Here is a 12771-nt window from a genome sequence, read left to right as displayed (position 1 = left end):
GAAACTCACTCATGCTGTGGTAATACTGATCTCCAGAAATCACTGTGGAATACTTCATTGGAGTCATTATCCCAAATGTATCTTAGCACACTTTTTATCCATGTGAGAGAAGAAAAGAGCTCTTCATTATGTCATTATTGCCTTAATTCTCCTTTTTCACTCTGTTTATAATGTGTACTTTTATTATGTTGGTTCATTACTAGATCTTGAGGTATTTTTTTAAACTATAGTGTTTTAAGAGCCATTAAAATCAGGGGTAGTGAAATGCTGTATCTCACCCTTTACTATTCACTGAAAGTTTTCAGATAGTCTAGGTTGGACACTCGAGAATGCAAAGCCACTAACAAGACCACCATCCATCCATATTCTGACCCAATACAGGGTCACAGGAGAGCTGGAGCCTATCCCGGCAAACAATGGGCACAAGGCCTACACCCTGGATGGGACACGATAGGACGCAAGTCCATCACAGAGCATACACAGGCACAGACACGCACATACTCACACCGGGGGCCCAATGTTTACCCAAAGCCAGTCAACCCCCAGTTAGTGTCTTTGGACTGTTGGAGGAAACCAGTGCACCAGGCAGAAACCCAAACACACGTGGAGAACATACAAACTCCACACAGATACCAGCCTGGGTTCTGAACATAGGGCCCCAGCACTGCAATGCAGTAATGCCAACAACAGTGCCACTGTGTCTCCCTGCTACCAAGACATGTCTGGGTAAAACATATGCCCAACCCCCCACCCACCTGTAAGTTTGTATCTTCTGTTCTAACCAAAAAAAGGAAGCACCATCTCTGTGACGTGCATTACTCTTCTCCAAATACACTTGCACTTAAAGATCGTTTTTCAGTTCACTTTTTTTTTGCAGCATGCAGGTGCAAAAGGGACTGCTAGATAGACTGCAGACCTGTTTAAGAATGATTATGACCCAAACTGTAAAGATAATGTTTCAATTTTATTGTTAACAGAGGAAGTGCTCAAACAGTTTTCTCCAAAGACCAAACCCTACAGTGACAGTAAGTGTGTGTGACCTTTGGAATCATCACTAGTTCATTATTTGTTCTTTTTTCTGTTGGAAGTTTTCATAGAACACTGCATCCATGAGCAGCTTTTAATTGTGTTTTTCAAAGCAAAATATGAAGAACCTTAACATTATCTACTGGGTGACGACGGTTAATCAACTTTCAGAATGCCTCTGGATCACTTGTTGAAGGTGATTGTTCTTGGCAGATCACAAGTTGGCAAAACTTCATTTGTTCAGCAGTATGTCAGTGGACATTTTAAGGAAGGCTACAAGGTCACCATTGGAGGTATGTGCCATTTTAGTATCATTTAATTGAGACATTTCTAGCGATTTCAAAATTTAAATTTTTTTAAAAATGTAGGGCCTTAATTCTGAATTACTGAATTAACTGGTAAAGATATGGAAACAATATTTTAAGTTTACAAAAGAGACATCCAACATGGATTTAGAAAGGGAAGATATTGACTTGAGTTCTTTCAGTGCATGATAATGCTTAAGCATACAACATGATGTATTGAGATATTCAGATGGTTTTAAGCCACATTAAAGGTTCATTCTTAACAGTATAGGAATCTCATGTAATTTATGTATATAGATCGGGCAAGAACAAGAAACTTGATAATCTTAAGTGGCTATTTCCTCTAATTTAACAGAAAATAAGCAGTGGTATACTGCAGGTATCTGCTTTAGGCTCGTTCTTCCTCATCCATATCAACTATTGAACTCTAGTCTACAATTTAAATTTTCTTATGGTACAAAAACAGGGATTGTGGCAAATTAAGTAGAACAACCTTAATACAGTCAGTGGAGCATAAGATTCTGAGCTGCAGGAAGCCATGCTCAGCTACGAAATGCTACATTCCACAGATGTTCTATGTTCATTCAAAAAAGGATGAAATTATGAATTCATTTTGCTATTAAACTACCAAACAAGTCAAAAGGCCTTCTCACATTTGCAACATTTATGATTATTAATGTTTAAACATTTTAAGCACACATTTAATTTTGTTAGTGAAGTACTGTTTTAAGCAGAATGTCAAAGCTTCATCTCTTCCTATTTCAATTTTCCTAGTTGATTTTGCCATGAAAACAATGGAATGGTCTGATGATCAGATAATAAGACTGCAGTTCTGGGACATACAAGGTATAATCATTACCTTTATTTACATATTATGGAAAGAATTTTGTTAAATAATTAAAGTTTTTAATGAATTAGCATTCATATTATTTTAAAAATGTGTACTGCTTGTCATTAATCAACTGTTTTTTTATGATTTAATACCTCTAGATAAAATGCTATGAATATGGATCCAATGAACAATGAAACCATCTCATTTTCATTTTTTATCCCTTTACTACGTCTTTTAGACTATTTTGTGGAATAATTAAAACTGGGGTAAAAACGTAATGTAAATATTGCTGCTCACGATATGGAAGCTGAGAAGTTATGTTATAGGACTGAGAAAAATAGTTTTTTTTTTTTTTAATCTTGATCTACTGAATCAGATACAGCTTCAACATAATTCCAAGTAATTACAACTAAAAAGATAAAAACCTCATGTGATTCAGATAACATCAGCACCCAGTGCAATTTTTCAAGTAACTGTATTATTGTTACCGTTTTCCATAATTTAGGGCAAGAGGACACCTTACCTATGACAAGAGCCTTTTACAAAGATGCAGATGGTTGTATTTTGATGTTTGATCTAACCAATGACAAATCCTTCAAATACTGCAAATTACTTAAGCAAGCAGTAGACACCGAAATACCAACCAAAGATGGACATTCACTTCCTTGCATTCTACTGGGAAATAAGGTAATCGATTTTATCACATTATCTTTTACTATATTTAATGTTTTGATAATTGTACTAAAAGAACTCATTTCTAATTCCATGACCTTGATTAAAAGTACAAGTTATTTTAATCTTTAAATTATTTTTTAATCAAAAGTACAATAATATACCTTTAAAACCTTATATTTTACAACATATTTTAGAAATATTTTAAGCTCAGGCTGCAAAACAAACTTTTGGCATAAGGACAAAGACATAACTATTAAACCCAACAGAAAAATGAGCCTATTAAAGCATTTGCTTTTATTTTCCTTTCCATGCAGTGCGACTTGACAAATCGAGTCATGACCAGCAAAGACGTAGCAGATCTATCCAACAGTCTTCAATGCATTGCATGGAAGGAAATATCAGTTAAAGAAAACAGACATGTTGAAGAGTCAGTCAGGTGAGAAAACTATTCTTATACTCGTTGTTACTGTAACTAAACCACTTGTAATTTTGGAAATTTTCCATCACAGAGGAACTTAGTGAATGTAATTAGCTTAAAAAATAATAACTTTTTTATAAAAGTTAGTGTTGATCAGCCTGGTGTCTTCAACATGATACATCATACAGGAATGTATGTAGAATGCTAGTTTAAGACTATTTATTTTTCAGATGCATTTTGGAAGCAATAATGGAAAAAAGAACAGTTCCCAATGAACCGGTTTTAAACACTATAGAAGACATTCCAAAAACACCACCTCGTCATAGATCCTGCTGCAAAACCTAAATTGGCGTTAAAGACTAGAAGATGTGGAAGACCAACTTTGCTCAGTATTATTTGGTCCCAGCAGTAATCTAGATAATAGTCCTTCAAAGTCATGTGTCTCATGACAAAACAGAACATAAATGTTTCCTGGGAAGCCACTCATTCATCGCACTTTGAAGGTTATTTGCTCAGTGGTCCAAGAACGTCATACCAATTACTCAATTACTTCAAATGACTAGGCTTGAAGAGGTGGTAGTTTGGTCCTCTCGCTCTGCTGCACAAAAGACTTCACTTGCTTTCTCACATCATTTACAGCTTGTGGTCCTGGGGTGCCTTGCATTTTTAAGTGTTTTGTTTTTAAACTTTTTGTATAGTAAAAACATGTACAAGATCAGATGAACTTCAACTGTGAGCTAATCAAAATAAAGAAAAGTTTTTAAAATTTGTCTCCATTCACGAGACTAGGAAATGAAAATCTTTCATTCTTATTCTTGGAAGTGTACAAAGGACTGTGAAGAAATATTTACAAATATGCATGATGTCAAAATTATCTGCTCTAAGAACTATACTGTAGAAGCTTACTTATGATATCCTAGGAATAATGAAAAAGTTCCGGGGCAAAGATTTCCCTCCATAATTTTTCTGTAAAATGTAACATGTTCACACAGTTACATCGTTTGTCTCAGTTCTTTGATCAAACATTTGTTTCTACAATGAAGTTTGCATACAGTAGGTTATGTCCAGGTATTCCAGCTTTCTCCCACTATCTATAGACTAAATTTTGCATTTGTACATTATCCCTGACATTTGTCTGTGATGGACTGGCTACACCTTATGTTTTCACAATGGAGCTTTCTTATAATGGGAAGTTTTCTACAAAATGGATTTGAAATTTCACCCTAGCACCATCTACTGACAGAACAATATACTGTGCCTTAACCCACCAATATTACAGAACTACTTCCTGGAAAGAAAATCCAAGATTAAATGCCAGATAGCTGGTGATCACACTTTTTAGAAAAGTCAGACTTTTAAATCTTGAGCTCTCCAGGACTGGGGCTTGAAATGTACAATCTAAAGGAGATCCAACATTAAAAATATTCCAGTATGATTACTAGAAGATTCAATCAAAAATATCAAGTTGTCAAATATATCAAAAGATCATGCCATCTCTTCAAAAAAAATCACAAGTAGAACAAGGCAAGAGACATTGGGAAGGTGTTTTAATTCATTTAAAAAATGCAATGGACAACAAATTTTACAGTAAACCGACAGGAAAATACATGTATATCAATCTACATAAGGGTGGGTTTGCTCTGGTGCTGGAAAGTCTGTATCAAACCTTAGTTCCTGGGCTAATGCAACTCACTACTGGATTGACTGGACAAATTTAGGTCTCAACTCCTGATATGCAGCCTTAAGAGATCTGAACAACCTACAAACCCTGATCTACTCCATAGCATGTTTTATTAAAATAAAAAATAAACCAAGTGAAAAATTAATAAATTTGTAGTCCATACCTGTTGTATTACAAATTTGAGGTTTACTGATATTTTGCAGCAAACCCGTACACCAGACAATATATTCCAGTATATAAAAAATTAAAAAAGGAAAACTCCCAGAAGACTGTAGAAAACTTAATAAATGCAAAGTGATGCACCGCAGGTATGATACACCCACACTTAAAAAAAAAAAAATCTATAAAAAAACTAAATACAAAAAGTTGTCACAGCAATTCTGTCCAGTCCTCAATATTTCCGACGTTTGTTTGGACCATAATCAGCTGCACCCGGAGCTCCTCGAGGAAAAATGCCTGGAGTGCCAGGCATGGCACTGTTCCCGGCTGCATCCATCGGGAAGCGCTCATTGTGCTGAAGGAATTTTCATGGGATCACATCCCAGTCACAGCAGAGGAGGTGTGAGGAGGGGGAAAAAAGGGAACGGTTAGTTGAAACATCAAACAAAGGCTTGAAGTAAGTGTATAAAGTCAGCTGTCATATTAGCATATCTAATATAACTAGAAAAAAAAAGCCATTATAAATTTCACCAGCAAGCAATTTAAGATTTGTTAAAACCTCCAAGGCTTTTACCAAGTCAATTATGTTTAGTTCACCATTGGAAGGCAATCTTAAATTGCATCTCACCAATCACATTGCAAATAAACCCATTTTGAATACCTAAAATCAATAAAACATTTTTGTTGATTCATGTCTGGACATTTATGAAGATTCCATGCACAACAGGCTGAGCTGGAATTAGTCTCTCGCATGTTTTCAAGGAACTTGCAGGCTTGCAGTGACATTAGCAAGCGATGCACTGCTGCTCTCTTAATCAGTACTAACTCTGCTGAAAGATGAATGGATCAACAGGTGGACATGTCTACACATTTTCTCCCAAGTGGGGCTGGTGTTGAAACAATATAGCCATGTTCTTTAGTTTTTTTAATTGCTGGATTTATCACAGAAAATGCATGAGGTCTGCAATCCACTGGCTACCTAAGCAACCTAAGAGCCAGGTCAGTATGGGACAGCAAAGCCGCTCACAGTGGACTGTCCAAACTGGGAGCCAGTATGCATGTACCTACATAGGCTGTCCTTGGTTTCAGAAACTGTTCCGCAAGTCAAATATTACTTTTACCATTTTACACAGATGGCAGCAGAATCCCATTCTATGCATTGCGTAGCTTAAATAAACATTTTTGTATTACAGTGAATACACCATTTTGAAATGTAATGTATGATAAACTGTGGATTAAATAGGCTGTAGGAATAAAAACAAAATCTCATGCATTAAATAGTTCAATTTACTAAAACGCTAAGTGGCTATAAGACATTTTCACTTACATATGAAGTCATGAACATTTACTCAAATTTGAGTAAGACATAGCGACTAGATGTAAAGTCAAATTTCCATAAGTGGAGCTTTTACATATCCCGGGAAGCGCCTATATTCAAGAATACGGATATACAAGGCATTCCTTGAGTAAATGGTAAATGCAAGTCCTATATAGACCTGGGATCGAAAGTTATTCTGACATTACCATTAGAGGCGCTCCTTCTGGAGGAATGCTCCCAGCTCCAGGTGGCACAACACCCCCACCCATTAAATTTCTGTTCATGCTCATGGCCTGCCCTAAAAAAAAAAAAAAAAAAAAGAATTAAAAAGTTAGGACTTTTGCAACAGATACTAGAGAGTAGAAGAAATAAAAACTTTAAAAGGTTTTGGAGTAAATGTGATACATACCTCCCATATGCATTCTCATCTCTTGTTCTCTCTATAAAATGAAAGTACAATATTGGTTAAAAGGACATTAAACTATTAAATATCAGTTTAAAAAGATATTTTGTTCTCCTCTGGACAAATGTACCAATTACTTACAGCTCTTGAGATGTTTTAGAGATCTATACAACCTGATCTATACCATAGCATACATGTTATTGAAATAAATTTGAACAAATCCATCACAAATCCAGTTCCAAAAGTGAAACTGCAATCGTCTAGACCTTAAAAGTAATTTGTATGCATGTGTAATGCTCCAGTTTTCATCTTCAATATATAGCGTCTACACCTGGCAAGGACAGGAAGATGTAGGTCAAAAGCTTCACGGCAAACTTAGCTCTCAGGACTAATGCATTGTGTGTTGGAATACTGATATGAAACAGACCCTATCCATACATCTGGTTTCTCTAAAAGTACCTTACTGGTGGATTACAAGGAGATTTCAAATATGGCAGGTCGGTTTCCAGTACGAGCAATACTGGCTGATGGGCCTCCTGTCATCTGTAGTCAATCTGCTATGGCTCAAATTTCAACAAATGAAAAAATGATTTCTAGGAGGTGATGCTGGTATACAGCCTGCTAGCTGATCAAAAGTCAAAGACTCACATTTTCAGTAAAATTCCCCTTAAAGCCTTCCTGCTGTCTCCTCATCATCTCCTCCTGCTGCATCCTCATCTCCTCCTCCCTCCGGCGCCGCTCCTCCTCCTGTCGCAGTTCCATCTGCTTGCGCTTCTGGAGCTCTTGGTTATGGAGCTCCTCCATTCTCCTCAACTCTTCCTGGCGTCTCATTAGGTCTGTTCGCGACAGAGTGGAAGACGGAAGATATGGAATTGTGGGTCCTTTCATTTTCTTTCCCCTTAAGACAAGCATGTGTTCTGAATGCCCAAGTGCAAAAAAAAAACTAATCTGTCTGGGAAATCACCCAACATGGGGAAGCCACTTAAAGAAAGGGCAATCCGTTACGAATGTCCAGATGCATGTGCAGCAAAAAGCTTACAACACAAACACAATGCAATCACACATAACATCCAGGTATAAGACCCCTTTAAAAACTCAAAAAGGCAAAGCAGCAAAAAAAAAAAACGTGCAGCAGCATCCCATGGCTTACCTTGTCTCATCAGCATGACCTGATGTTCGTGTCGAGCAGCTTCCATCTCGGCCTCCAGCTTTTCCCTGGCATCTTTGATGTTCCTTTCCACCTGATCGTTCTGCTGCTTCTCCATATCAATCAGAGCCTTCCACCGCATTGCATACTCGTATTCAAATGTCCCAGGCTGGGCAAATCTTGGTGGCTGCTCTCGCTCCCTGGACAACGATGGATGCACAAATTAAGGACATGACGCAGAACAGAAATATCAGATAACCCTTTTGCTCTTTTTTAGAAAACTACACAAAGCTTGCAAAGGACCATCATGCTTTTTAAAATAAAACTTCAGGATTTCTGCTACTATCTTGCACTCCAAGGAATTGTATGTTAGTTAACGCAAACAAATTCACAAAATATAATCAACGTCTCAATTCAAGACCAAACACGTTTAGGACGTACCTTTGGCTACCCTATTCTATCGATATTAAGGCCTATTTTGTGTTCTTGACTACACTGTACACTATAGGTATAAATCGAGCCAAGCAATTCATAGTCAAAACCATTTACTCACTTGTGAAAATTCTGATTTTTATTTATCGTTTTTTCTGGCAGACCTTCGTCATCATCACACTGCTCCATTGGTTCCACTGTCACAGGTCTTGGAAACCTAATCAAAGATAATTCAAAGCCTGCTTTGACAGTCCAAAACAACTTTCTTTCAAACATCAAGGGGCTTATCATACTAGCACATCATAAGTCAATTCCGTTCTGGCAATTAAAAATACAGAGACTACAGAACTATTGCATCTTGTTGTTTTTGTTTGAAGTTCATATTCATTTTTTCAAGGGTAGCAAGAGTCTCCAAAACAACACTTAAGCTGTGTGCTGAGAATTCAACAGACAAAATCCCCACTAGGTCATATGCACAAGATATCACATAATTATTGTCTTGGAGTCTTGCAATCACTTACTGTGAGGTTTCTGGTTGAATTTTCTAACAGGTACAGGTCTATGTAGCTTGGCTCCTTAGCATTTAGCCTCTATTGTATCCATTTCCTAGCCTATTTCAGTTCACTGCGTGTTCCCACTATTTCTCTACACTTGATAACAGGGTTGTAATATCCCCAGCGCTCTGGAACACTTCGCCAAACTGAATCGGGGACTCATCCAAATTTGATATTAAATCTAGAGTGAAAACTTTAGAAAAAGGTATTTTTGCAATCATTTTACCCAACATATTTGCTTTGTTTTCAGCTTTGCAATTTGCAGGCAACTATTTCACATAACATAACACTCTCTACAGGCCCCAATGACCTTTGAAGCCTGTGTCTAAAACCCACTAGCTACTGACTGTGGCATTTCAGCACAACACCTCAACTCTAAAACACCACGCTGAGGGTAAATTTTGTTTCTGCTGGTCTGCACTGCAATTAAAAAAGGGGATGGGAGCCATATGCTGGAGGGGAAAAACTTCCTAGTCGTTTCAACGTCGGAACACTGGGATGCTTTTCTTTCCAAACTGGAAGTACAGTATATGGAAACAAAAGACATGAAAGTTACTTTTTAAAACACAATCTTATGCCTCTGTCGCTGCTTCCAAGTCCTCTCATTACATCCTACCAAATCAAAACTACATACAATTACGGGATTTAAGAGCCAGTCGAATGCCTGTGGGCAGTCACCTGAAATTTGAGCCACAAAATAGCTGAAAAGGGAAAGAAAATGACTTACGCTGTCAGCAGAAATGCTCCATCTGCACATCTGTCCAGAGCCTTCCTTGCAGCCGGCTTGGCTGTAAATTCCACAATCCCTTTTCCAGTAGGCCTCCCCCGGTCATCGACTATGACAACGGCCCTCTCTACCTGGCCAAAGATGGAGAAAGCCTCCTCCAGGAGCTCGTTCGAAATGAACTGAGGCAGGTTTCTGACCGTGAGCGCGGCGCCGTGGGTGGCAAACCGAACTCGCAGCTGCCTTCCCCTGAATGGAGTGTCATCGAGCTCTGCTTTAGCGATCTCAGCCAACGTCCGGGTTTCCTGCACACACAAGGCGGTGAAAAAGAGCAGCCTTAATATAAGTTTAAAGCTAAGATTCCTTTAGAATACCACTAAAAGGGTTGCCCAAAGTTACTACTGATGCCTTCTAGGTTGGTATTTCTCCCAGTCAAAACTAAAAAGCTAATAAAAGTAAATAAGAGAAAAACACAAAGAAATATCAGGCAACTCAATTTTGAATTCCACACCATTTTGAATTCACAAGGCGAATTTCAGTATCTACCCACCAGTCTTATAAAGCCAAAGCTCCGTTCTTTGTTTATGAAGATCTCAGATGGTTTCCCATACTTCGAAAACAGCTTCTCCACATCCTCTTCGGTCACACCGACAGGCAGATTTCCAACAAACAGTCTGCTACGCTGGGTATACACCTTCTTCTCACCGGGCTTCCTGAAGTTCTGGATATCAATCGTCAAGGCAGAGTCTAAAAGGATGCAAAAGGAAAAGATTAGCAAGTTAAAGACTTCCGACAAAGGGCCATTTCCAGGTTGAATCCATACAAGAAATCCTGACTTGTACTGTGCTGCTCGCTGCTCTCCGCATGCTGTCCATTGCTGTTGGCGTTCGCTCCCTGTTTCTGGTGCTCGTGCCAATGCTGGTGTCTCGGCGGTCCGTGATTCTGCTGGTCAGGACGGGAACCCCTGTTGCCCTGCATCCTTCGAGGAGGAAAAAAAAACACAGCAAAAAAAGGTCAATTTCTACTCGCAGGAAATCACTTTTGTTTTCGGCATGCACAAGCGTGTTATCCCGCAGTCTGGCAAACCATTCCAAGGCGAATATTGTGTTGACCTACCGTTACAAGGGGTCCTTCTGAAAGCCATCCCAAAATACAGGAGAAATAGGACACAACGGATTCTGCCAGACACGCGTGTAACTATAGTAATCAAACGCAGACCAAGCTTTGAGATTTGAGATTTTTGTAAGGCACGCCTCAATTTCCCATCGGAATCAATAAAGTTTTATCTTATCGTAAGGTGAAAAAAGAACAAAGGTACTTCTTCCGGTGTATTGGCAGTGAAAAACAATATATTTCTACCTATGCTTTAAGCCTCCATTTGTTCTAAAAAAATAAGGTATGGGAGTATAAAACCGTTTTTCAATACCAGAAAGTGGTTTTGTTGGAAACTTCATTGGATATGTATACCGTCAAAGCGCCACAAAAAAATACACAGGGTTCACTGTTGCTTCAGATACACACGAGCAGGTAGCTACATTTCGAAACACCCCCGCGTATAATTTCGTGTGGAAAACTACCATCAGAGAACCCTGACATCCGATTTACAATCGGAAAGCACATATAATTTCCTTTTAAAACGCACAAACCTAAGCTCGATTTAACCATCACAGCTTGCCCCTACAACCCCCTACGCAGCACGGTATTTCCTTTTGTACTCCACCGAATCGAATCCGCAAATTCTAATGGAATTTGCTCAACACACACCGTTACGACTTACCTTACCGCGTAATTAACACAAATATCTTCCTATGGTAGAAATGTAGTGAAAGTAATCGAACCAACCGGCCTACACAACAGCAAACAGTAAAGAAAGAAACGCGTGCCCCTTTCCTTCGGTAGAACTGAACCAGCAGTGAAGAAAAACCAAGCGATTCTCTTCTCGTGATTGGCTCACGGAGTTCGAGGAGGTTATCTGATTGGTAACTATGGACGTCAATCATTGCTATGGCTCGTTTCGATTGGGTACATTTGTGTCATTCAAGACAGTAAATAATATGGCCGTCCCTCTAGAGATGCCATTGGCGGAAAGCCGTTTTTTTAAACATTCAGACGGCAATTTGATTGGATGAAACCTGTCCGGAAGTTTATCTCAAGCTTGTTTGAGAAAAAGAGACCTTGGGCTTTCTCGGTGGTTGCTGTCCTAAGAGTATTGTTTTCACTAACCTTAGTTTTAGCGTTTTTACGGAGTCATAACACAAATGTATTAAACACAATTGATTAGTTATGGCGCAACCTTCTACAAAATACAGGAACAACACGTTTTGAAAACCGATTAATATAATGGAACCGGCTTTATGTTTTTTTTTGTTTGAACGTTAGAATTGGATTGATGTCCCCAATGTGCTGAAAGGTTGTGTTTTTAACTGTTTCACTAATTCATCAGGTCGTAATCTGGATTTATTTTCAGGCCTATATCTACTAAAATAGACCCATTAAGTTAAATGTGTTATATGTTAGTGTAGGGAGTTCTGACGATGAAACACAACAGTAAACACAAACCTGCAGCGTTTCGTCTTGCAGGCACGTTTTTTTTTATTTAAGACAGATCACAAAGCCATACACAACGTAGTATAGCCAAAACTGTAATACAGAGAGGATTTCCATTAAAAACAGTGACATTGAAATATCTGGATAACAAACACAGGTGGCGGAGTACAACAGTCCAGTGACCATAAAACAATCTATACTCGCTGCAAGGTGAAGAGACGTATCCGTAGACTTGGTGCCAAATGGGCTTATATGCTAGCGTTATTGTCAAATGTTGCTATATTTATATTTTAACTACCCGTTATAACGTGAGACTAGTTCGTAAGTGAACGTCCTATTGCAAGCATGTGGAAAGAAATAATACAACGGAAAAGTCCTATTCGCATTTAGAGCAGCCCGTACGGACTCGATCCTCCCCTGCATTGTCAATCAGCAAGCTTCGGCGAGTGGAAGTTGGAAATTGAGGAAATAGACACAGACAGGATCAGGAGCCGGTGGGTGTTTTCGAAAGTGGCGTAGGTAATCTTACTAATATTGAAAACGTTTTTAG

At 38.5% G+C, this 12771-nt stretch overlaps 3 protein-coding genes across 5 annotated transcripts in view; 2 read left to right on the top strand and 1 right to left on the bottom strand.

The window, feature by feature from the left end:
• Nucleotides 1-871: 871 nt before the first annotated feature.
• LOC148653851 (ras-related protein Rab-29-like) lies at nt 872-4022 on the top strand. The gene is made up of 5 exons (XM_088596827.1): nt 872-1319; nt 2106-2177; nt 2669-2850; nt 3153-3274; nt 3487-4022. Exons 1-5 carry the CDS (start codon nt 1199-1201, stop codon nt 3599-3601), a joined length of 612 nt encoding a protein of 203 aa, XP_088452953.1. The 5' UTR covers nt 872-1198; the 3' UTR covers nt 3602-4022.
• A 764-nt stretch (nt 4023-4786) lies between these two features.
• On the bottom strand, nt 4787-11611 carry nono (non-POU domain containing, octamer-binding). Its single transcript, XM_088596826.1, has 10 exons — nt 11452-11611; nt 10511-10653; nt 10225-10421; nt 9678-9979; nt 8518-8613; nt 7968-8164; nt 7466-7653; nt 6824-6854; nt 6621-6712; nt 4787-5451 (listed from the first exon to the last, which is right to left on the bottom strand). The coding sequence occupies exons 2-10, from the start codon at nt 10650-10652 to the stop codon at nt 5329-5331; spliced, it is 1368 nt and encodes a 455-aa protein (XP_088452952.1). The 5' UTR covers nt 10653; nt 11452-11611; the 3' UTR covers nt 4787-5328.
• A 650-nt stretch (nt 11612-12261) lies between these two features.
• The window catches only part of LOC148653849 (zinc finger MYM-type protein 3-like), a 33079-nt gene continuing 32569 nt past the window's right edge, over nt 12262-12771 (top strand). Inside the window, exon 1 of one of the 3 annotated variants that reach the window (XM_088596824.1) lies at nt 12262-12715. The gene's annotated coding sequence lies outside the window, so the exon portion shown is untranslated. Of the gene's footprint in view, nt 12741-12771 lie in introns of all 3 variants that reach the window. The other 2 variants (XM_088596821.1, XM_088596822.1) reach the window with 2 other exon arrangements.

Source organism: Lepisosteus platostomus, chromosome 10 (assembly GCF_059453375.1).
Source record: "Lepisosteus platostomus isolate fLepPlt1 chromosome 10, fLepPlt1.hap1, whole genome shotgun sequence".
Lineage (NCBI taxonomy): Eukaryota > Metazoa > Chordata > Actinopteri > Semionotiformes > Lepisosteidae > Lepisosteus > Lepisosteus platostomus.
Note: the sequence above shows the minus strand (reverse complement) of the source record. Positions and strands in the feature narration are given on the sequence as shown.

Coding starts and splice junctions, on each gene's coding strand:
- LOC148653851 (XM_088596827.1), top strand. CDS start 1,199: ATGCCTCTGGATCACTTGTTGAAGGTGATTGTTCTTGGCAGATCACAA. Junction 1,320..2,105: donor CTACAAGGTCACCATTGGAG/GTATGTGCCATT, acceptor CAATTTTCCTAG/TTGATTTTGCCATGAAAACA. Junction 2,178..2,668: donor GCAGTTCTGGGACATACAAG/GTATAATCATTA, acceptor TCCATAATTTAG/GGCAAGAGGACACCTTACCT.
- nono (XM_088596826.1), bottom strand. CDS start 10,652: ATGCAGGGCAACAGGGGTTCCCGTCCTGACCAGCAGAATCACGGACCG. Junction 9,980..10,224: donor GCTTTGGCTTTATAAGACTG/GTGGGTAGATAC, acceptor TTGTGTGTGCAG/GAAACCCGGACGTTGGCTGA. Junction 5,452..6,620: donor CAGAAGGAGCGCCTCTAATG/GTAATGTCAGAA, acceptor AAATTCCTTCAG/CACAATGAGCGCTTCCCGAT.